The following is a 21,766-nucleotide window of genomic DNA, read 5'->3' on the forward strand; positions in this document are numbered from 1 at the left end:
TGGGTGCCAACACAGGACAGTAAATAGAACCTGCTTAGTTAGACAGCAGACCTTTGGTTAATATTAAGTTTAAGTGAGCTGTTGGTATAGTCGAGTCTTGAGATAACAAAGACAATGGTGGATTTTCAACAGCAGCTAAGAGGAAGCGGGGAGCATGTTCTGGAAGTAGAATCAAGTGTCCTCATTGATAGTACAAGTCATCAAGTTATATCAAAACATGGCGAACAGTCTAATGTCCTTGTTTTCAAACATACTTCCAAAAAACATTTTACTGATTTGCTTCCACTTATTAAAATGGAACAAAATTGATCTCAGCATTCAAGAGAATGACTAGAGAATGTTAAAACATTCAGATTTTCAGCCACAAAATATTAAAAACTTAAATTCAAATAAATTCCAAAGTAAATTCAGATTTGGAAATAATGGCAGCAGAGTATCGAATAGGGTATTGGTGACAGGGGAAGAAGAGAGAGCGAGCATCTGACATGAATTGCCTACTCAATTAGAACCACAGGTATTCGCTGTCTGAATGATAGATGATCAAAATGACAAATCTCAGAACAGACTTTACCCATACAGTACAAACTTTGTATTCAAAAAGAACAGAATGTTAACAAGAGTAAAAAGATTTTCATCATAATTGTTCCCAGATATTCGGACCCCACAGTTTCAGTGAAGGTTTTGTATATCTTATTCTGCAGAGAGCCTCAGGAGACGCCGAATCTCAATCAGCAGTTTACATGTCCTCCACACTCCATTTGTATGCAATCTCCTGCACAGCCTTCTTGTCTGCCAATCTCGCATAACGTTTCTGTTCAAAGCCATTTGATCTGAAAGTTTAAAACAAATGTTCTTTTATGGGTGTAGTGTGATCAGATACGTTATAACGCATGACTAAATATAATTTTTCACACTAAAGTAAAGGACTGCAAATGCTGTAAATTTGAAAAAACCAAATTGCTGCAGAAAGTCAGCAGGTCTGGCAGCATCTATGGTGAGAGAAGCAGAGAATATTTTGGGTCCAGCACTGGAGGGTCATTGGACCCGAAACACTAACTCTGCTTTCTCTCCATAGATACTGCCAGACCCACTGAGTTTCTCCAGCAATTCCAGTTTTTATGTATCATTTTTACAGTTAGGTTATTTAGATGCAAAGTCTGGACAAGTTCCTCTTACCTAGAGAGACCTGGGCCGTGTGTGAGAATATTCACAGCTTCCAGGATCGTCTTTCAACTGAACTCAATCAGCATGATCATTTTCAAGGATCCACAATACTCCTTACCAACAGTAAAGGTTTTTTGTGTTACTTTCCACACTCTGGATCACTTTTTGTATCTCTTGGCACCTGTTTTGTCAACCGCTACTGCTCTTTAAATTTGTTCTATTTTCTAAAATCTATCTTTGCGTGTTTTTTTTTGGTTTTGGCTTTTTCTTTGGTACGTAGTGCCCTTGCCCTTGAGGGATATAGATTTGTTTCAATTGATTCAAACTGTATTTTGAACTCTTCCAACTGGTCTTTTTTTAAAAACCCATAAACAGATTTGCTCGGTTTATTGTAGACAAGCTGTGTGATTATTACACTGACAGCAATTTTACCTACATCTGAATCAGTAGTTGCTTCACAATTCTCCTCGTTAAGCATACTGAACATGATCACACTTTGGTTACTATTTGATAAAGGTCACTGCACACATTTAGGTTGTTAATTAAATTACACATTACAAAATCAGGAAACAACTGAAATTATAAATCATGCTGAACTAGAGACATTTCTTGTTGTAAGCTCATTACAAACTGAAATGAGATGAGCTAGAGATTTTAGCTCCTGATAAACATTATCAACTGCTGCCCTGCCAATGTTTCAGATAGAGTCATTCCTACACCCTATAGGTCACTATAATGGGCTGTTAAGCTGGCTAAGACTATGGATCACCAGTGACAACTCAGTGATTTCATGTATGTTTCCAATTGAAGTTGTGTCTAGATCAAGATTAAAACAAGCTCATGCCATGGTTAACTAGGCTGCTGAATGAACAGTTAGTGTGTTTAAACCAAGCTTAAAGTGTAACCTGCAGGCAGGATCAGATGAATAACTACTCCCCAACTCCAACTTACACATTTTTGGCAGTACATTGAAATGAAATGTCTTAGTCACAGGTTCAACACTACCCAGCCGCGGCTGCAGATAATCCCTTTCAAAACTGAGATTGAATTTGAGCTCAGAGGTCACCTTGACGAACATGTCACAAGGCAGACATCTGCAACATTGTGAAGAAGTGCAGCATGGGTACTGCACTCACGATGGCCTTATACAAGCCAGAGCAGTCCCTGGGACTAGGTGCTGCAGAGGAACTGCCTGCTTCGTAGTTTACGGACACATACAAAACACTGACCCACTCTCTCCCACATTCTGAAAACACTGACCCACTCTCTCTCACATTCTGCTTTCCATTGTTCTCAACTTCCATGGGTGATCCAATCTGTGTACCACAAATGTTGGTGGAATCAAGCTTAAATGAATTGAATTAGTGGAATGGAAAAATGGTAACCATGATAACTACTGATGATGACCATAAAAACCTATCTGGGTCACTAACATCCGCGAGAGGAAATTGTCAGTCTACATGCAACCCCAGACCTAAGGAAGGTAGTTAACTCTTTACTGCCGTTCAGTTCAAGGGCAGTAAGATGTGAGCAATGAATGCTGACCTTGCGAGCAACCTCCATCCTCCTGACATTTCCTGTCATTGTGTTGCATTCTGAGGTCTGTACACTGCAGCAGCATCAGGAACCGGACGTCAGGATATGCTCGGTCGATCACTGAGCACGGACAGGGCCATGCAGCTTACAGTGAACATTACCATGACAGGCACATCCTGTGGAAGGCTAAATCAAAACCTCGACTCTATTGACCTCCTCCGTGTCTGATCCCTTGCTATTTCAGTCGATCTTTGCCATTTTTATCATTACCCTTCTAATTCAGTAACTTCCAGTTACATTCTGATCCTTCAACCCATCAGGCATTTCTGGAGCAATTCCTGCTGAACCTGTTCAGAAAGACTGACCACAACAATTTGTTTAATTTGGAATGATACAATTACTCCATCCTACATTTTACTGTACTTTTAAAATTTGAAGTTGTACTGTTACCTGTCGACACCATCCCAGCGATATCCAGGTTGGAGATTAAACCTGTTTGGAGGGGGCGCAGGGCCACTATACACTGGTCTCGCTGTAAAGTAATTAGACTCATTTAGCAAGAAACTGTCCCAGCCCTGTACTCAGTAAAAGTACCATGCCTAAAATTCAGCCCCCCACCACCCTTGGACAGTACCATGTCTAACACCTCCAGTCTTCTCCATATCTACAGACTGCATCATGTCTAAACCTATCCTCCACTCCAACCCCAAGCCCTTGGACAGTACTATGTCTAAAACCGCCAGCCCTCCCTGCACTGTCAGACTGCACCATGTCCAAATCCACCCCACCCCACATGCTTGGACAATACCATGTCCAAAAGCCCACCTCCACATCCTTTGATTACACCACATCCTGCCCCACACCCTGAGACAGTACAATGTGGCAGCCATGTTGGCAATGTGTTTACCTGTTGACACCATCCTAGCGATATGCAGATTGGAGATTAAATCTGTGTGGAGGGGTTGCAGGGCCACGATACAGTGGTCAGGGGAAGGCAATGGCCTAGCAATATTATCACGGGACTGTAAATCTAGAGAGGCAAACGTGAGGACTGCAGATGCTGGAAATCAGAGTCTCGATTAGAGTGGTGCTGGAAAAGACCTTCACCAGGGCTTTTGCTCGAAATGTCGATTTTCCAACTCCTCTGATGCTGCCTGACCTGCTGTGCTTTTCCAGCACCACACTAATCTAGACAGTGTTAATCCAGAGACCCAAGTAATGTTCTGGGGACCTAGGTTCGAATTCCATCACGGTAGATGATGGCGGTAGGTGGGCGGCACGGTGGCACAGTGGTTAGCACTGCTGCCTCACAGTGCCAGAGACACTGACTGTGTGGAGTTTGCACATTCTCCCCGTGTCTGCGTGGGTTTCCTCCAGGTGCTCTGGTTTCCTCCCACAGTCCAAAGATGTGCAGGTCAGGTGAATTGGCCATGCTAAATTGCCCGTAGTGTTAGGTAAGGGGTAAATGTAGGGGAATGGGTGGGTTGCGCTTCGGCGGGTCGGTGTGGGCCGAAGGGCCTGTTTCCACACTGTAAGTAATCTAAAAAAAAATCTAGATGGTGTAATTTGAACTCAGTAAAATCTGGAATTAAGAATCTAATGATGACCGTGAATCCATTGATGATTGTTGGAAAAACCCATCTGGTTCACTGATGTCCTTGAGGAAGGAAAGTGTCATCCTTACCCAGTCTAGCCTACACACATGACTCCAGACCCACAGCAATGTGGTTGACTCTTAACTGCCCCCTGGGCAACTAAGGATGGGCAATAAATGCTGGCCTGGCCAGTGATACCCTCATCCCATGAGTGAATAACCAAAACACCTATGCACCATTTTTATTTTTGGCTTCTTTCTCCTTCTTCTTCCCGAGTAGGCCAGCCATTGGGTCTCCATCTCGCAGTTTCTCACGGAGGAAGCGATCCAGGTCCTCGTCATCGATGTGCCGAGCAAGCGGTTTCTGCATCTCGTGAAGAGCATCCTGGACATTCTTTCTCTGCTGCTCTTCCTGAGCCACTCTGAAACAGAGATCAGAGAGTGAGGGCGGGAGGGGTGGGAGAACAGAGAGCGAAGGGGGAGGGGACAGAGAGCACGAGGTGGGGGAGGGGGACAGAGCGAGCGAGGGTGGGGAGGGGTCAGAGACAGCGAGGGTGGTGAGGGGGACAGAGAGCACAAGGAGGGGGGAGATAGTGCCAGATTTAGGGGAAAGATCAGGGCATTGCTCTTTGGCTGAGGTGGATAAACAGCAAAATGAAATGGTTTGAAAGGGGTTGGGGTGTGAATGAATTGGGAAGAGGGAGGATCCAGGAAGAAACCCAACATTACAAATTGAGTGTGTGACAGAGAATAAACCAGAGGGGAAAGTTGGGTAGAATGTTAAAATGTAGAATGGTGAAGAGAGTGAAGCAATTATTTTCCAGAGAAAGCTAAATAGAGCAAACAAAAATGAAAAATGGTGGCCAATGTAAAATTTTAAAAACTGAAGGCATACAGACTCCTCGAAGAATAAAAAGCAAGCAAGAAAGAAATTAAACAACGAATTAGAGGAGCTAAAAGGGCCATGAATTGTCCTTGGCTAACCGGATTAAGGAAAATCCCAAAGTACCATATACATATGTAAAGAGCAAGAGTGTAGCTACAGAATGGATTAGCTCACCCAAGGACAAAAGGAAACGTATGATGGGAGCCAGAGGAAGAGGATGAGGTCCTTAATGAATATTTTGCATTGTAATTCACAAAGGGCATGGTGGATGGGGAATCCAGAGAGTGTATGTTTATATTCTGGGACATGTTGATGTATTTAGAAAACAAAAATGGCAACAGTGGGTAACTTGAAAAGTATTTAGGTAGGCAGATCCCAAGGACCTGATGGGATCTATCCAGGGAGGGGAGGGAGGAAATTGATGGGGTCTTCTATAAAATCTTTGCATTCTCTTTAGTCACAAGAGTTGCCAGAGGACTGGAGAACAACCAAGATTGTTCCTTTGTTTAAGTAGGACAACAGGGATAATTCGAGTAACTTCAGGCCAACGAGCCTTAAGTCAGTGGTAGAAGAATTATTGGAAAAGGTTCTTAGAGACAGAATTTATTCACATTTGGAACAATATGGGCTTATTAGCAATACATAGCATGGCTTTGTGTGGGGAAGATGTATGCCACAGACTTGATTGAGTTTTTTAAGGACGTGACAAAGACAATTGATGAGAGCAGGGTGGCAGATGTTATCTATATAAACCTAAAATCCTTTGACAAAGTTCCTCATGGCAGGCTGATACAAAAGGCAAAGTCACAGGGGATCCTCAGTGAGCTGCTCAGATGGATACAGAACTGGCTTGGTCAGAGAAGACAGAGTAGCAGTTGGCACTTCTCTGATTGGACCAGTGGTGTTCTGTCTGTAACAGAAAACTCTATCACAGTTAAATTTTCCCAGAGTCGCCCACAGCTCAGGTAGTGGCCATTGCTCAGATTACGTGCTCTCTTACTCTCACCCTTTGCCCCACTGGGCATATTTTTCTTGCTTTGCTGCTTTCTCCTCTTCTTTCTTCTTACGCTGAATTCTCTCCTGGTCTAAGTCCCTCTTTTTTCCTGATTTGTCTCGAAAGACAGTAGTAGCATGCCTAGAATCATCTTCAAAAGCAGAAGAAAAGATTTCAGCATCATCAGACAGTGGCCCTAGCAAATATCCAAAACCCTCATTCCGAGGGATTTCACATTGTTAACTACTGTCATGGGATGAAGCAGAAGCAGCAGTGAAATGGTTCAATGGGCGTAGGGAAAATATAGCCCAGGTTGTTCTGGAGTAACAGGGGTGGCAGCTGTCCATCGCTCCCCTTTTTAGGGGCATTATCAACACACACAATCACATTTTCCCACAGCAGCTAGTGTGAAGCAACAACGTAAAGTCACGAGTAGACAGGACTGGTCAACTTCCAGCAAATACACACTTACTTCATTATCACAAGTTTAACTTGCCTATGAAAATTTCAGGTCTTTTCCTGCAACCCTTGTGTAAAACAACTTTCAGATCTCCCATTATTCACATTACTCCTGAACAGGTATTTGACTTCACTTAGCTAAAATGACCTCTCCAATTTTCTCATAAAAGACCCTGCCGCATTCTGTGAAATATTGAACGCTCCTGTGTATATAAATGTCTTACAACTTCCTTTCCATTCCTTTTTAAAAGCATAAAATGGATACAGAATAAGAGGTGGCCATTTGGCCTATCAAAACCTTGTCCAGCCACTCGTATAGTCCCATCCCAACCCTTTCCTCAAAATGGTGGACATTCTTGGGTTTTTAGAAAATTATCCAATTCTCTCTTGAAAGCCATGATGAAATCTGCCTCCACTGAAGCTCAGTCAGTACATTCCTGGGCCTAATTACTGGTTGCATTAAAAAGCTTTTCCCCTTTGGTGCTTTTACCAATTAGCTTTCATTGCTGTATTGTGGTTTACATTCTACCAATGGGAACTGGTTATCTCTATCTTCTCTGACAGAACCCTGATGATTTGGAATATCTCTATTTAATTTCCTCTTCTCTTGTGTTCTCCATAGAGAACAGCTCCATCCTCACCAATCTAGCCACATGCTTCACTCCCCAAACTATTCTGGTGTATCCTTCCTCCACTAGTCAAAGTCTTGCCAAAACTCTGCGCCATAACTTTACATAATATTCAGGTGAGGTGAAAGTAATGCATTAAGAAGGTACTAAGACATAAGCCCCTTGTTTTTTGTATTTAATTGCCCCTCTATTTCTAAAGCCCAGGATCCCATATACCTTATTAAACTCACAGTCCAGACGGTTTTACACAAGTCAACCCTCACTACTGATTTCCCCCACCTGAGGAGAAACTTAATTTACTAATGCAATCCTCTTCAGTTTCAGACCCATTTTTAAATCTCCTCATTCCTCTGCTCCTGTGAGAACAGTCTTCAGGGCTGCAAACTAACTGTATCCTATTCATGGTTTGTACAAGATTTTTTATTACCTCAATCTTCTTGAATATAAGGTACACATTGCATTGGTTTTTTGCAAGACTTCAAGCTGCATTCACACTTTCAAAAACATTACTGATTTAAATCAGTAAAGTTCTTTGTCCTTCCAATCCCTCAGCTTATTTCTTCCATGCACACATTCCTGTTCTCCCTCTCACACTTTTGCCACTTTAAATTGCAACTGCTTCCTCTCTGACCATTCCACAAACCTGGTCGTGTCCTTCTGATGTCTTTAATTGTTCTCACAATTGTTATTTAATGTTTCAGTAAACTTCTAAAAACTGCTTAAACCCCTATGCAAGATTTGCCTAACCAATAGTGTTATTGGGTTAGGCAAAATTACTGAGCTGTATACTAGGTGATATCAGCAGTCTCACCCAGTCTGTGCTGTCAGGGAAGGAAAATTATTGAACAGACGAGCTGGAAAGGTCAGAAAAACAAACGGATTTTGGGGTGCCTGTCCACAGGTCCCCGATGTAACAGGACAGGTTAATAGGGTACTTAAGAAGGTGTTTAAGACACTGTCATTATCAATCAGGGCACAGATCATAAATGCATGGAGGTTATAATGGAGCTGTACAAAACTTTGGTTTGGCCAACTTTGAAATACCGCATGCAATTCTGGTCACTGTAGTACAGGATGTGATTGCATTAGACGGGGTGTAAAGGAGGTTCACCAGAAGTTGCCTGGGATGAAGTAGCTTGGCTACAAAGAGATGCTGGATAAACGGAGGGTTTTTTTCTTTCGAGCAAGAAGTTTGAGAGGGAACTGATTGAAGATTAGGAGGGGCACAGGCAGGGTGGCCAGAAAGCAGCTGTTCCCCTTAGTTGAAGGGTCAATAACAAGGCAGCATAATTTTAAGGGGAAAGGCAGGAGGTTTCAAGGGAACTTGAGCAAAGGTTCTCACAGTGAGGGTGTGGAATACACTGGCTGAGTGGATAGATGAGGCATGCAATCTCCCAACCTTTAAAAAAAATACATGGACAAGCATTTAAAATGTCATCACACTTACGCCCACGTGACTGCAGAGTTAGTGTATCTTTGGCAGTACAAACCCGACAGGTTGAAGGGTCTCTTCTGTACAGTATGATTCTATACTGGAGCTATAGTTAGTCTTAATTATGACTACGCAGGATGATTACTTCCAGGGTTGAATATTCAGCAGATACTAATCAGCTTCAAACATAAAAAGTAAGAATCCAAGAGGATGAGATAGGTGTTGAATGCTGGGGGAGGGGGTCATGCAGAGATAGGGAGATCCAGACAGGAAGAATCATCAGGGGAAAGAAGAACACAGGAGGGTGTAACTGTGTGCCTGTGGGGATGGCCTTGAGCTCAGTCAATACCTGCGAAACAATCTGCTGCTCGCTCCCTTTGCCTTCGGTGTTCTTTCTCTTTCCTCAGAATCTCTGTTGATATCAGACCAGTCTGACCCCCCGAAAGCATCTCATTCCCTTGTGACTGAAACACATTTTAAAAAATTGTCAGTCCATCAAAATTTCACAAATCTGTTTTTGTGTTTATTTATCAAACACAAGACCAAGACCGTCGTGTCTTAACAATCAGCCACTGATTCAATGCCAGCACCTCCATGCTCCATCAACTCCCTGATCTTCATTTGCAAATGACACAAAAATATGTGGAAAGTCAAGTTGTGAGATGGATACAAGGCGTTCCCAGAGAGTTATTGATAGATTAAGTGAATGGGCAAGAAGTTGGCAAGTGGAGTATAATGTGGGAAAATGTGAAGTTGCTCATTTTGGAAGGAAGAACAGAAGAAAATGGAAGAAAACTGGAGAAAGCTGCAACACAAGGTGACTTGGGGAGAATTGTACACAAAACTAGCGTACAGGTGCAGCAGGTAATCAAGAAGGCGCACGGAATGTTGGCTCTTATTTCAAGAGGTTTAGAATACAGTGGTAGGGAAGACTTACTGCAACTTGTACTAGGTGCTGGTGAGACCACATGTAGAGTACTGCGAGAGTTTTGGTCCCCCTATTTAAGGGAAGATCGTATTTCACTGGAGGTAATTCAGAGAAAGATGATCCCCAGTACAGAGGCACTGTCTTATGAGCAAAGATTTAACAGGTTGGACTTTAGAAGAATGAGAGGTGATTTCATTGAAAAAGTTTGATTAAGGGGCTTGACAGTAAATGCAGAAAGGATATTTCACTTCAGTAAAGAGTCTAGGACAAGAAGTCATAGTTTCAGAATAAAGGGATACTAATTTAAGACTAAGGTGATGAGAAATTTCTTCTGAGAGTGAAATGCCTTTGGAACTCCTTATCACAGAGAGCTGCGGGGGCAAATTCCTTATGTATATTTAAGATTCTTGATCAGTTGAGGAATCAAGGGTTATAGGGAAAGGGCAGGAAGGTAGACGTGAAGAATGTCAGATCAATCTTCATCTTACAGAATGGTGGGGCAATCTTGCAGGGCAAAATGACCTATACCTGCCCTATTTCTTCTAGTCCTACAGTCACTAGAAGTACCTTGTTTGAGAGTAATGGACATAAACAAGAAACTCAATTAATTTATGAGGGTAACTTGGCATCATAAAGCATCTTTGATTTGATCTGAAACCCTTATAAACTTTTTAAGTCTACTTTGCAAAAATGTACCGAAATCAACCACTTGGCTTGGCAGATCCTTGCTGGTGTTTATTCAGCTATACTGCACTGGTTTTTTAATGTCAGCCCAACAACATACCTTTATATTTATGTAGCTTCTCCTTACAGGTACTGAAACAATTCAGCTCACATAGGAGCGGGTTCCATATTCTCATCAGTCTCTGGGTAAAGATGTTTCTACTAAACACATTATTGGATATATTAGTGACTGACTTATTTACGGCCCGTGGCTTTGGCCTTGTACACAAGTGGAACCTCACCACTCAGTCTCCCTTAGCAACCACTTTGGTAATTGTGGTCAGGTCACCCTTCTCTTTCCGAAACAGGAGTGTTTAATCTTCCAAAAGGCAGCTTTAACTGTCATGAACAGTCTTCAGGATGGATAAACTAAGGACTGGGAGCATGGAGAAATGAACTGGGCCTATAAGGTTTAATGTAGTAATCCCTCTTAATCCCCAGTTATTGACAATAATAGAGCTTAGCTTCCAGACTGAGGGAGAATCCAACAACGAACCAATAGCATTCTATCTAAATTGTCAACCACACAACATTTAAACAGTACAAAAAAGCAAATGACAAATACAACAATTCACAAACCTCGCAACAACAACAATTTTGACTGCATTGTCACAGCCTTGAGGATGCGTCGTCATCCTTGAGGTTTTATATACCTGTTCCTGTGTGTCACCGAGGGATCAGGGCGAAGTGCAGCATAAATATATTTTAAATGTTTCACCCCTGAATCTAGTGACCATCACTCAAATTCTTTATTTTCTGCTTGTAACTAAGATTCAGTACCTAGGTATCTTTGTACTCAAGATGGACTCGTAAATCTCATTCAATTAAATGAGAAACAGGTACATGGCAATGGAGAGTCCCTAAGTTAAGGGAAGAGCACCAGTCATATGAAGAATAGTTCTTACAAAGTAAGGAGGAAAACTAAAAGCAACTAGACAAATATTTATGAACACAGTCCTTTTGTTGATAAATAAACCTCTGCCTCAGTAAAATACACTGATGGCATCAGCACTGATCTATTAAGGATCAAATCTATCTACCCCACAGGAACTTTATGGGCGGCATGGTGGCACAGTGGTTAGCACTGTTGCCTCACAGCGCCAGAGACCCAGGTTCAATTCCCGCCTCAGGCGACTGACTGTGTGGAGTTTGCACATTCTCCCCGTGTCTGCGTGGGTTTCCTCTGGGTGCTCCAGTTTCATCCCACAGTCCAAAGATGTGCAGGTCAGGTGAACTGGCCATGCTGAATTGCCCGTAGTGTTAGGTGAAGGGGTAAATGTTGGGGAATGGGTCTGGGTGGGTTGCGCTTCGAATGTTGGGGAATGGGTCTGGGTGGGTTGCGCTTCGGCGGGTCCGTGTGGACTTATTGGGCCGAAGGGCCTGCTTCTACACTGTAAGTAATCTATATCTTTGCCTCCAAATCCCATCAGTTTGATAAAACACCCCAAGATACTTCACAGAAAACATCTTGAGAATGCGAAGGTCTAATGCTAACAGACCACGTTTGCAGTTTCTGTTTACAGTGGTTTTCCTCACAATTTCCTGTGAAACCTCAACTCTTCAGAGTGACCTTGAAGTTTATAAAATCATGAGGGGCATGGATATAATGAATGACAAAGGTCTTTTCCTTAGGGTGGGGTTCAAATCTAGGGGGCATATTTTTAAGTGAGTGAAGAATTTATAAAGGACATGAGGGGAAACATTTTTATTTTTAAAAAAAGTGGCTCGTGTGTGGAATGAACTGCCAGAGGAAGTGGATGCAGGGATAGTTACATTTAAACTCAAAAGGATTGGAGGAATATGGGCCAAACACAGGTGGGTAGGAGTAGTTTAGTTTGGGAATATGGTCAACGTGGACTGGTTGGACTGAAGGGTCTGTTTCCATGCTGCATGACTCTAACGGCTCATCAGTTGACAAGTTGCTCGCTACTTCCAACCACTTACCTTTCTGCTTGGACTCATGTCCCAACTGGCCCCTTGTCCCCTTGAGGAAGCCAGCTTACTGGAAGGCAGGCCGTGCCGAGCAGGTGACAGCTCAGAGCTGTCTGAGCAGAGCGTATATTCCGTATCAGCTGCCCCTGGCCTCTTCCTCCGTGGTGGTGACAAGTCAGAGTCAGAAGAACACTGACCCCTCTTTCGTGGAGGTGAAAGGTCAGAATCAGGGTGCTGCCATCTCCTTGGAGACCCAGTGGTTCTCCTATTCTTTTGTTTTCTGGGGGACAAACCTGGGCAGGAAAATTTGCCAAAGAATAAATGTTTTAAGTCCTTTACTTAGAAATACTGCTAAAGCAGCAAGCAGATTAACCGCACCCCGCATCATCAACACAAAGTATTTCATTTCCAATTTCATTTCTATAGAACATTTGTATAATTTTTAACAACATATGTGATCTAAGTAGGGTCAAGATGTTGAAATGTCTATTCCTACTCCAATTTTGGATGTTTTATAAAACTGTCAAGATTATGAAACTAATAGAATAGCCCTTGCACAGAGTCCTCATAGGCACAACAGACTGAATAACCTCCCTCTGCAACAATCAATGATGCAGCACCCCAAACTTTCCAAACAATTATTGCCAAGTCAGAAAGCCTCACCAGGGACTTGCTAATACTCAGATACCTTGTGCGTTAGCTCCCCTCCTTCCTGCAGCTGTTTGCAAATCCAAGGAACCACTTTGTCTTTTCCGAGGAGGAGACAAGTCAGAGTCAGAACAGTGTGCAGCATTCCCAGCTGACGAGGAATCTGAGGAATCATGACGTTTACATCGAGCTGGTGATAAGTCAGGGGAACTACTACGAGTTCTTCTAGGAGGCAAGTCCATAGATTTGATGTATTTCTCTGTGTTTTTAGAAAGTTTTCTGGGAGGTGAAAGGTCAGGAGAACCGTGGCGACGCCTCCTGGGAGGTGAAAGGTCAGGAGAATCGTGGCGACCCCTCCTGGGAGGTGAAAGGTCAAGGGAATTTCTCCTTGTTTTTCTCTCAGGAACCTGAGGATCAGTTTCAATCTTTTTTCTTTGTGCAGATTCAGAACCTGTTATCAAGCTAAAGAAAATAAAGAACACGTCAGTTTATCAAAATAAAAAGCACAAAATAAAAACTACAAGTTCAATAACCAGAAATATTATTGCTTTTATTTTAGCTTCCCTCAATCTGGTAAAATTAGTTGGGAAAGATTCCAAATAGAAACTACAAGGCACATCCACACAGAGACCAGAAACAATAGATTAATCACCCCAAACACAGAATTTGCTAAACTCTACAATACAACCTGAAGGATTCTCGTGATACAGTGGTGGTGTCCTTACTGCTTGCCCATGAGATCTGGGTTCAAGCCCTACTTGCTCCAGAGTTGTGTAATTATCTGTCTGAACAGTTTGATTAAAAGTATATATATATAATACAACTGGCCACTTGGTCCCACTAGTCAATGCCAATATTGATATTCCATTTCTTCTCACCCCTCTTCATCAAACCGCATCAAATATCCTTCTATTCCTCTCTCCATTACCCAGCTTCCCTTTAGACATTCCCTGCTTTTCATCTCAGCCAGTCCAAGTTTCACATTCGCACCACTCACTGAGTAAAGAAATTTCTTCTGACTTCTCATTTGGAAATTTTAGTGACTGTTTTTAAATTATACTCCCCCTAGTTCTAGGATGCCCTACAACTGAAAACATTTTCTTGATATAGCCTGTAACCAACTTCCTTCATACAGATGCAAAGACGACAGTGAGCACCTGAATCTTCAAACACAGATAACATAGCGACAGTTATACAGTACTCACCCATCTTGACTTGCATGTAGGAATACATCAGGATCTTGGAATTCTTCATTTGCATCTTTAAAGAAAATAAATCACAAAGCTAATGATGAATGCAACAATGCACTTTTCTGTATTTTGTTTTAAAGAAATCAAAAGATCACTAAAAAGGTGTGATTGGGCTGGTTTCCATCTTTTTCTCTTATGTAGTGGGAAGAACTGGTCTTAGCTACCAATTCAATTATCACGGAATTAGACTGAACTTCATTCCAGTGAGAACAGGCACAACAAATTGCTCAAACTACGGGCAGCAGAGGAAACAGCATGTTACTAAATGCTGAAACAACCCGAAAAGCATGTTGCTGACCCACAGAGTTAAAGCTTCCAGCTGCAGAAGCAGTGCTGTGTTAACTGATAACAGCATCAAACTGCTGTTTAAGTATCTCTGCCCTAATAATGTTCAGCCATGTTGCTTCTGCTTATTACTGAAGCAGCATTCCAAAGACTTGCAAACCGCTGTGAGAAAAAGATTCTCATCACTACCTTAAGTGGATGATTATTTTCAAACAGTGATCCCTCATTTTAGAATCTCCTACAAGCTGCCTGTTCACAATTTGTTTCCTCTCTAATTGACCAGGAGAAGGAGTTGGTGGGACTCCTTCTGGCACTTCTTTAATCCTTGTGCTAGAGTTACATGCATAGTGGCGCCAGGGAGATTGTTACAAGATTTGGCACAATTGCTGCCCCACAACTGGACGTATTGATGGTCATCTTTCAAATCTCCATAAACTTCTGGAGCACTTTTTATAGAATGGAGGGTGGAAAATGTAACCCACTATTCAAGAAAGGAGGGAGAAATAAAGCAAAATAACTGACCAGTGAGCCTGACATTAATAGTGGGGAAAATGCTCGAGTCTATATAAAAAGACAAGATAACAGAACATTTGGAAAGCATTAACTGGATTGGCCAAAGCCAGCATTGGTTTATGAAAGGCAAATTATGCTTAGCAAATCTAACTGACATTTTTTGATGATGTAACTAACAGAATTGATAAAGGAGGGCAAGTGGATGAGATGTATTTGAATTTTCTGAAGGCTTTTCATAAAGTCCCTTGTAAGAGGTCAGTGGGCAAAGTTAATACACTTGGCATAGGGGGTAATATATTGATGTGGATTGAAACTGGCTGGCAGGCAGGAATCAGAGTGTGAAAATACATGGGTCTTTTGTTTCGAGTGGCAGGCAGTGGTGACTGGTGTACTGCAGGGTCAATGCCTGGGCCCCAGCTATTCATAACATATATAACTAACCTGGATGAGGGAACCTGGATGAAGGAACATTTAAAAGCTTTCTCATTACACAAAACTGGGCAGAGTTGTAAGGAGGATAGAAGTTGAGTTAGACAAATTGAGTGAGTTGGCGTTAACACAGTAGATGCAGTACAACATAGTCAAATGTGAAGTTACACACTTTGGCGTGAAAAAAAAGAGTAGGAAGTGTGGATGTCCAAAGGGACTGGGTGTCCTTGCATACCAATCAATGAAAGCAAATGTATATTGGCCTTCATTGCAAGCGGATCAGAGTGCAGAAGTAGCAGATATACAGGGGCTTGAGATGAGATCGCACCTGGGGTATCCAGTGCAATTTTGGATTCCCTTCCAAAGGAAGGGTATATTTGCCACATAGATTAGATTCACTACAGTGTGGAAACAGGCCCTTTGGCCCAACAAGTCCACACCAACCCTCCGAAGAATAATCCACCCAGACCCATTTCCCTCTGACTAATGCACCTAACACTGAGCAATTTAGCATGGCCAATTCACCTGAACTGCACATCTTTGGATTGTGGGAGGAAACCAGACCACCTGGAGGAAACCCACGCAGACACGGGGAGAATGTGCAAACTCCACACAGACAGTCACCCGAGTCTGGAATTGAACTTGGGTCCCTGACGCTGTGAGGCAGCAGTGCTAACGACTGAGCCACTGTGCCGCCATCACTGTATCTCAATACATGTGTCAATAATAAATCAAATCAAAATTGTTTCTCTTGTAGGCTGTCATGTCTCATTATACAGTTATTTGGGCTGCTTTACACTGTTCAGCTTTTGCTTTGGCATTTCTCATTGCTTCCTTATTTCTAGGACTTTACATGTAGATTTGGCTCAGTTTGAAACACTCTTCTGTGTATCAGAAGTTAATTAGTTCAAACCCAAATACAGGCATCAGTGCCATTTTGACAGCTTCACTGTCACAGATGCTACCTTTCTGAACAGATATTAAACAAAGGCCTTTCATGTATGTTTAAGTGTAAGGAAAATCATTCCTGATACTTGCATTCCCTCAATGTTCTGCAAGACATTTGTCTCTCATGCAATGTCACAAAACAAGTACTGTTCAATTCCTCTTCACTGTCAACACTCACTTCATTCATTATTAAATAGTGGGAGCAAGGATACCGGAAACTCTTCACTCTCGGTCTTAATAAACCAACAGCAATGAAAAAAGCAATTTGGAATAAAAAAAACTAACATTGGCTGATTATGGGCACTGCAAACTTCATCTCTTCTGAGGAAACATGACAAAAGACAAGCAACTGGGACTTGGGTTTCACTCTTACAACTCAGATACACTAGTAAACTGTAAACTGCAAGTGCCTTTATCTTCTTGTCTGTATGACATACACCCCCAGCCTCTTTGTAAAATGTGGAGCTTGAGAAAGTACAGCAGGTCAAGCAGCATCAGAGTCGATGTTTCGGGCAGGAGCCTTCAACAGGACCGAGGAAGGGGAAGTTCATTGTGTGTCTTGCGCACGTTTCTTGTAACTTTCTTTTGGCGGGGGGGGGGGGGGGGTGGCATTGGTAATAAAACTCCACCCTCTTTACTCAAGAAAATCTTGGAAATGGCTCTCTTCCGTTTTTGATCTTGTTAGCTATTGTACTTCAATTAAAATTAGTTAACTGTTTAAAAAAAACACTTGTTGCAACTGACCAACAGGGTATGAAGACAAAAGAGCCATGCCCCTCCTCACCTTGCTGCAGTGGGGGAAATGGGGGTTTGGGGGAAGGAGTAGCCTCTTAGAGGAGAAGAGAGAGACGGCTATGAACGTGAGGCGATGGATCTCACTTTCACACTTCTAACTTATTTTATTTATGTATGTGATTTCCCAACTCTTACTTTTAAATATTTTTATATCTTAAAACCCTCCTCCTGGGTCTGACTTAAGTTTCAAATTATTGCTTAAACAACATCAAAAGAAAGAAGTTAAATCCTTTCCAATGGTTTTCTTCCTCCTACACTATATCCTACTGTAAGTAGATACTGGACAACACACTTTAACACAAATATATATGCTATGAGGAAAGATTGGTAGTCACTTGAGCTTAGAAGGATGAGGGGGAATCTGATTGAAACATAAAAACATTTTAACAGGGCTGGTCAGACTAATGGAAGGGAGGGCATTTTCCCCTGGTTGAGGAGTCCAGAGCTAAGGGACACAGTCTCAGAATACAGGCCATTTAGGACTGAGAAGAAACATTTCTACATTCAGAGGGTACTGTACCCGTGGAACACTATCTTAGAAGGCTGTCGAGGCCAAATCACTGAATATATTCAAGAAAGAGATAAACTTTTATATTTTAAAGGCATCAAGGAGTAGGGAAAAAGTGTGAATATGGCATTGAGATAGAGGATCAGTCATGATCATACTGAATGCTGGAACAAGCTCAAAGGGCTGAATGGCCCGGTGCCGCTTTTTTCTTTGTTTCTGTACTTAAGCTCCTATGTAAGAGGATGCTTCATTGCCACATCCAGGTCTTTCAGTCAAGTCACTTTTTACTTTTCTAAAATTTAGCCTATTCAATCATTCCTCATAATATGGCTGCCCATTCCAAATCTTAGTCTGGCAAACTCTCTGAACTGTATCCAGTGGCTTTACTCTCTTCCTAAAATAAGGAGAATATAAGAACAGGAGTGGGTCATTCAGCCCATCGAGAATGCCCCACCATTTAATATAATCACAGCTGATCGAACACATCAGTGCCTTTACCCACTTGCACCGTAACCCAAGATGCCACTATTAAGCATAAACCTTTCTCTACATTAAACATGCTCAAAAACCAAGTTTTCACAGTCCTTGTGGTAGTTAATTCCAAAGTTTTACAATCCGGAGTTTAAAAAAAAACTTTTAATATGTGACTCCTAAGTTGCATGACCCTTCCTTGTAAATTGTGCCTCTGGTGCTGGAATTCCCAACCAGAGGAACCATCGTACCTGCATGTACCCGGTCTATCAAAAGAATGTGGTATGCTTCAGTGAAATCACCCTTCACTATTCAAAAACTCTAGACAACGTACAGACCCAGTTTGGCATCTCTCTCTTTAGGACATTCTCACCATCCCAGGAACAATCTGGCGAACCTTCACTGCACTTCCTTTCTGGCAATATCTTTCATGAGCTAAGGAGACAAAACTGCACACATGGTCAAACCAAATTCCGACACAAGTGAAGCAAGACTTTACCACTCCAGCACTCAAATCCTCTTGCAGTGAAGGCTAACATTCCACTGGCCTTGCTAATAGCTTCTGTACCTCCACATCAGCCTTCAGTGACATATTGACGAGGATGCTTAGGTTCCTTTGTACATCTATACTTTATAACTTCTTACCATTTCAGAAAACTTACATGTGTTTCTCCTGCCAAACTGGAGGGTTTCACAGTTTTTCTTCATTATATCCCATCTGCCATTCTCCACCCCCCCCGCCCACCCGCTCCATTCGCTAAACCTGTTCAAATCCTCCTGAAACTATTTTCCATCTTCCTCACAACACACATTCACACTAAACTTTGTATCATCTGCAAATTTGGAAATATTACATTTGGTGCCTACTCCTAAATCATTGATATATAGTGAACAGCTGAGCCCAAGTACTGTTCCTTGTGGTACCCCACCACACAGCCTGCCAACGAGAGAATGATCTATTTATTCTTACTCTGCACGTTAGCCAATCCTTTAGCCATGTGTCTTAATTTTGTTAACTGACCTTGTCTTATCATTTTCCATTCACAAATCCATGCTGACTGCCATCTCAGATTATCACAACCTTTATAACAGATTCCAGCATTTTCCCACCTTGAGATGTAATACAAACAGGCCTGCATTTCTCTATTGCCCCTCGCTCTCTTCTTAACTACAGTGTCATTTGCTAACTTCCAATCTGCAGGAACCAAAGTAATACTGTACACAGTATTCTATACCTGATCTCCCCAGTGCTCTGTATAACTGATGCATAATTTCCATGCTTTTGCATTCATTTTGTCTTGTCATAACTGAGAACATTCTCGCTAATGTTTTCAGATTCATGTACTAGGACACTCAGATCCTTGTGCATCTCAGCTCTGCAATCTCGTAATATTTACATAATTAAGTTTTTTTTATTCTTCATCCCAAAATAGGCATCTTCTTGTGTCCCCATATTATACTTCACTTGCCAGATGACTGTCAAGTGGATTAGAGCTCTGTGCCAAAACCCAACAAGGCAACTGACAATTACTTTTTTTGTACTAAATTGTAAATGAAAGTGGTGGATTATTGCAAAAGCCCAATTGGCGAATGCCCTTTTGAGAAGGAAACCTGCCATTCTCACCCAGTTTAGGCCTCAAAGCAGCTCTAGTTCTTCACCAACATAGTGGACTCCAAACTGCCTTGTGAAGTAACCCAGTCAGAGTGAATATATCAAACCACTTGCATCAGCTCAAAGGGGCAGCTCACTACCAGCTTGTCAGGGAAATGAGATGAATGACAATGCTAGCCTATCCAACTATGTTCACATCCAATTAATGTATTGATAATACAATAGCCAATTCAAAATTCAATGCATAGAATAAAACCCAAGTCTTTTTAAAAATGGCACCTCACTACTTACCTCCTAAGATTTTCCACTTATTGCTCAGACGGAATTCCTCCATTTGTTGAACAATTTCAGGCCTTTCATCAATGAACTCTGCCACCTGAAGCAACAGGCTGGAGATCAACACAGAAGTATAATACAACAACAATCTGCATTAACATAGCATCTATCATGTAGTAAAAGAGCCCCAAATTGTTCTCAGGAATGTGATCAAATAAATCCTGACACAAGACATTAGGTCAAATTACCAAAAGCCTCATAAAATTTAGTTACAAAGCTGGACCCAAACAGTTCAAAGCACAGCATTATGGAGTGAATGTACACAGTGATAATTTTAAACATCCGCTGTCATCCAATACATCAAACAGCATATGGGCAAGTTCAGAGAATAAGACTCCTTCTCCACTGTACCTATCAAAAAGCCAAAGATTACATACAGTGATGCTCCATCTACACTGTTCCCACTAAACACACTGAGCAAAGCATTCAAACTCAGTCCTAAGGTCAGTTGTTTCCTAATACACAGCAAGACATTTTCCACAGCAGTCTCTCACAGAATCTAAGAGTACAGATAGAAGCTTTTATTTCATTCTACCTGTATTGGGTCTATTAAAAACTTATCTAATTTGTCTTGCATCCTCACTCTTTCCCTCATTATCCTGTAAAACCTTCCCCTTTGAATATTTATAAAACTTCCAATGGAAAGTCACTTCTAAATCTGTGCCCACCACCCATTTTAAAGTACAACAACTTTCTGTATTAAAAGAAATTCTCCTGTCACTTCTGCTCTTAAGTGAGAGTTATCGAATTGGTTATAAGCAAATGTTCAGCAAGCTTTAGAGAAACTGGGATTAGCTTTAGAGACTGGTCAGATGGACCATAAACCTTTTCCAGCTTTGTACTTCCTCCTTTCCCAATCTTGCAGGATATTGGCAATTGAATTTAAAAAGTCTCATCATTATTGAAGTAGCTTCAGCAGCATTAACAGTAGTCACAGTGTTGAGTCCTTAGTTATTTGCTGTCAAGCTCTGCAGTCAGTTAGTCCTCTGAATAACCTGTTCCACCTACCACAGGGGCTTCATCATCCTCATCCTCTGCTGCCTCTTTCTCCTTCTCCTTTGCAAGGCTCTTCCAGGTCACATCATCATCCACAATCCGCATTCTGTAATATAACAAAACAGAGGCTTTCAACTGACAGACCTAGGCCCAACACTGTCCCTGATCTAGGGCAGGCAGAGTACAAGTAACACCTAACATGAGGAGAACAAGGGGAAGCTGACAACACCAGATTACAAAACCAACAAGCAGTGCGTATACAGCCCCGCTCAGACACGAGCTGCAGCATCTGCTGATAGTTTACTGTTGGATACGGATGAAGATCAGACCCGGCCCCTGGCTCCCTCCGCCTGTGGCGTGAGGGACAGTGGCCTCACCCACAGGTGAGAACCAGGCCTCAGGCCTCAGGCCTCAGGCCTATCCCGGTCAGACCGGCCGCTTGCGCTGCTCCCTCTGCGGGCCTCACCCTCCGCCTTTAATCTTCACTTTCCGCTTTCTCCTGGTCCGCTTGTGGCCCGGCTCCGCGCCGCTCAGGTACCGCTTCAGGTATTCCTCCTTACTCAGGCCGGCCATGGCCGCCCACACCGAGGCCCGGGCCCGGTCCCCGCGGTAACTAACCCCGAGGCTCCCCAGGCCCCGCTCTAACGGCACTAGGCCTCAATCTTGATCACTCTCTCCTTGAGCTCCCCCGACACTAA

The 21,766-nt window shown here is 42.4% G+C and overlaps 1 protein-coding gene across 3 annotated transcripts; it reads right to left on the minus strand.

Annotated features, from left to right (window-relative positions):
* Positions 1-251: 251 nt before the first annotated feature.
* On the minus strand, positions 252-21,766 carry bud13 (BUD13 homolog). 3 transcript variants are annotated; one of them, XM_043676429.1, is made up of 11 exons: positions 21,535-21,766; positions 21,081-21,174; positions 20,028-20,112; positions 14,131-14,185; positions 12,966-13,387; positions 12,290-12,570; positions 9,044-9,158; positions 6,187-6,325; positions 4,532-4,716; positions 3,151-3,232; positions 252-830 (listed from the first exon to the last, which is right to left on the minus strand). In XM_043676429.1, exons 1-11 carry the CDS (start codon positions 21,639-21,641, stop codon positions 737-739), a joined length of 1,659 nt encoding a protein of 552 aa, XP_043532364.1. In that variant the 5' UTR covers positions 21,642-21,766; the 3' UTR covers positions 252-736. The 3 variants fall into 3 exon arrangements, with proteins under 3 accessions (XP_043532364.1, XP_043532365.1, XP_043532366.1); XM_043676430.1 differs by lacking the exon at positions 6,187-6,325; XM_043676431.1 differs by lacking the exon at positions 21,535-21,766 and having other exon boundaries at positions 20,028-20,125; positions 21,081-21,172.

The sequence above is a fragment of the Chiloscyllium plagiosum genome, chromosome 35 (genome assembly GCF_004010195.1).
Source record: "Chiloscyllium plagiosum isolate BGI_BamShark_2017 chromosome 35, ASM401019v2, whole genome shotgun sequence".
Lineage (NCBI taxonomy): Eukaryota > Metazoa > Chordata > Chondrichthyes > Orectolobiformes > Hemiscylliidae > Chiloscyllium > Chiloscyllium plagiosum.

Excerpts from the sequence above, each read along its gene's own strand:
- bud13 (XM_043676429.1), bottom strand. The coding sequence starts at position 21,641 with ATGGCCGGCCTGAGTAAGGAGGAATACCTGAAGCGGTACCTGAGCGGC. Across the intron at positions 6,326-9,043 it reads AGCAGCAGATTGTTTCGCAG|ATGATTCTAGGCATGCTACT; the intron begins GTATTGACTGAG and ends CTGCTTTTGAAG. Across the intron at positions 831-3,150 it reads CGCTGGGATGGTGTCGACAG|ATCAAATGGCTTTGAACAGA; the intron begins GTAACAGTACAA and ends TTAAACTTTCAG.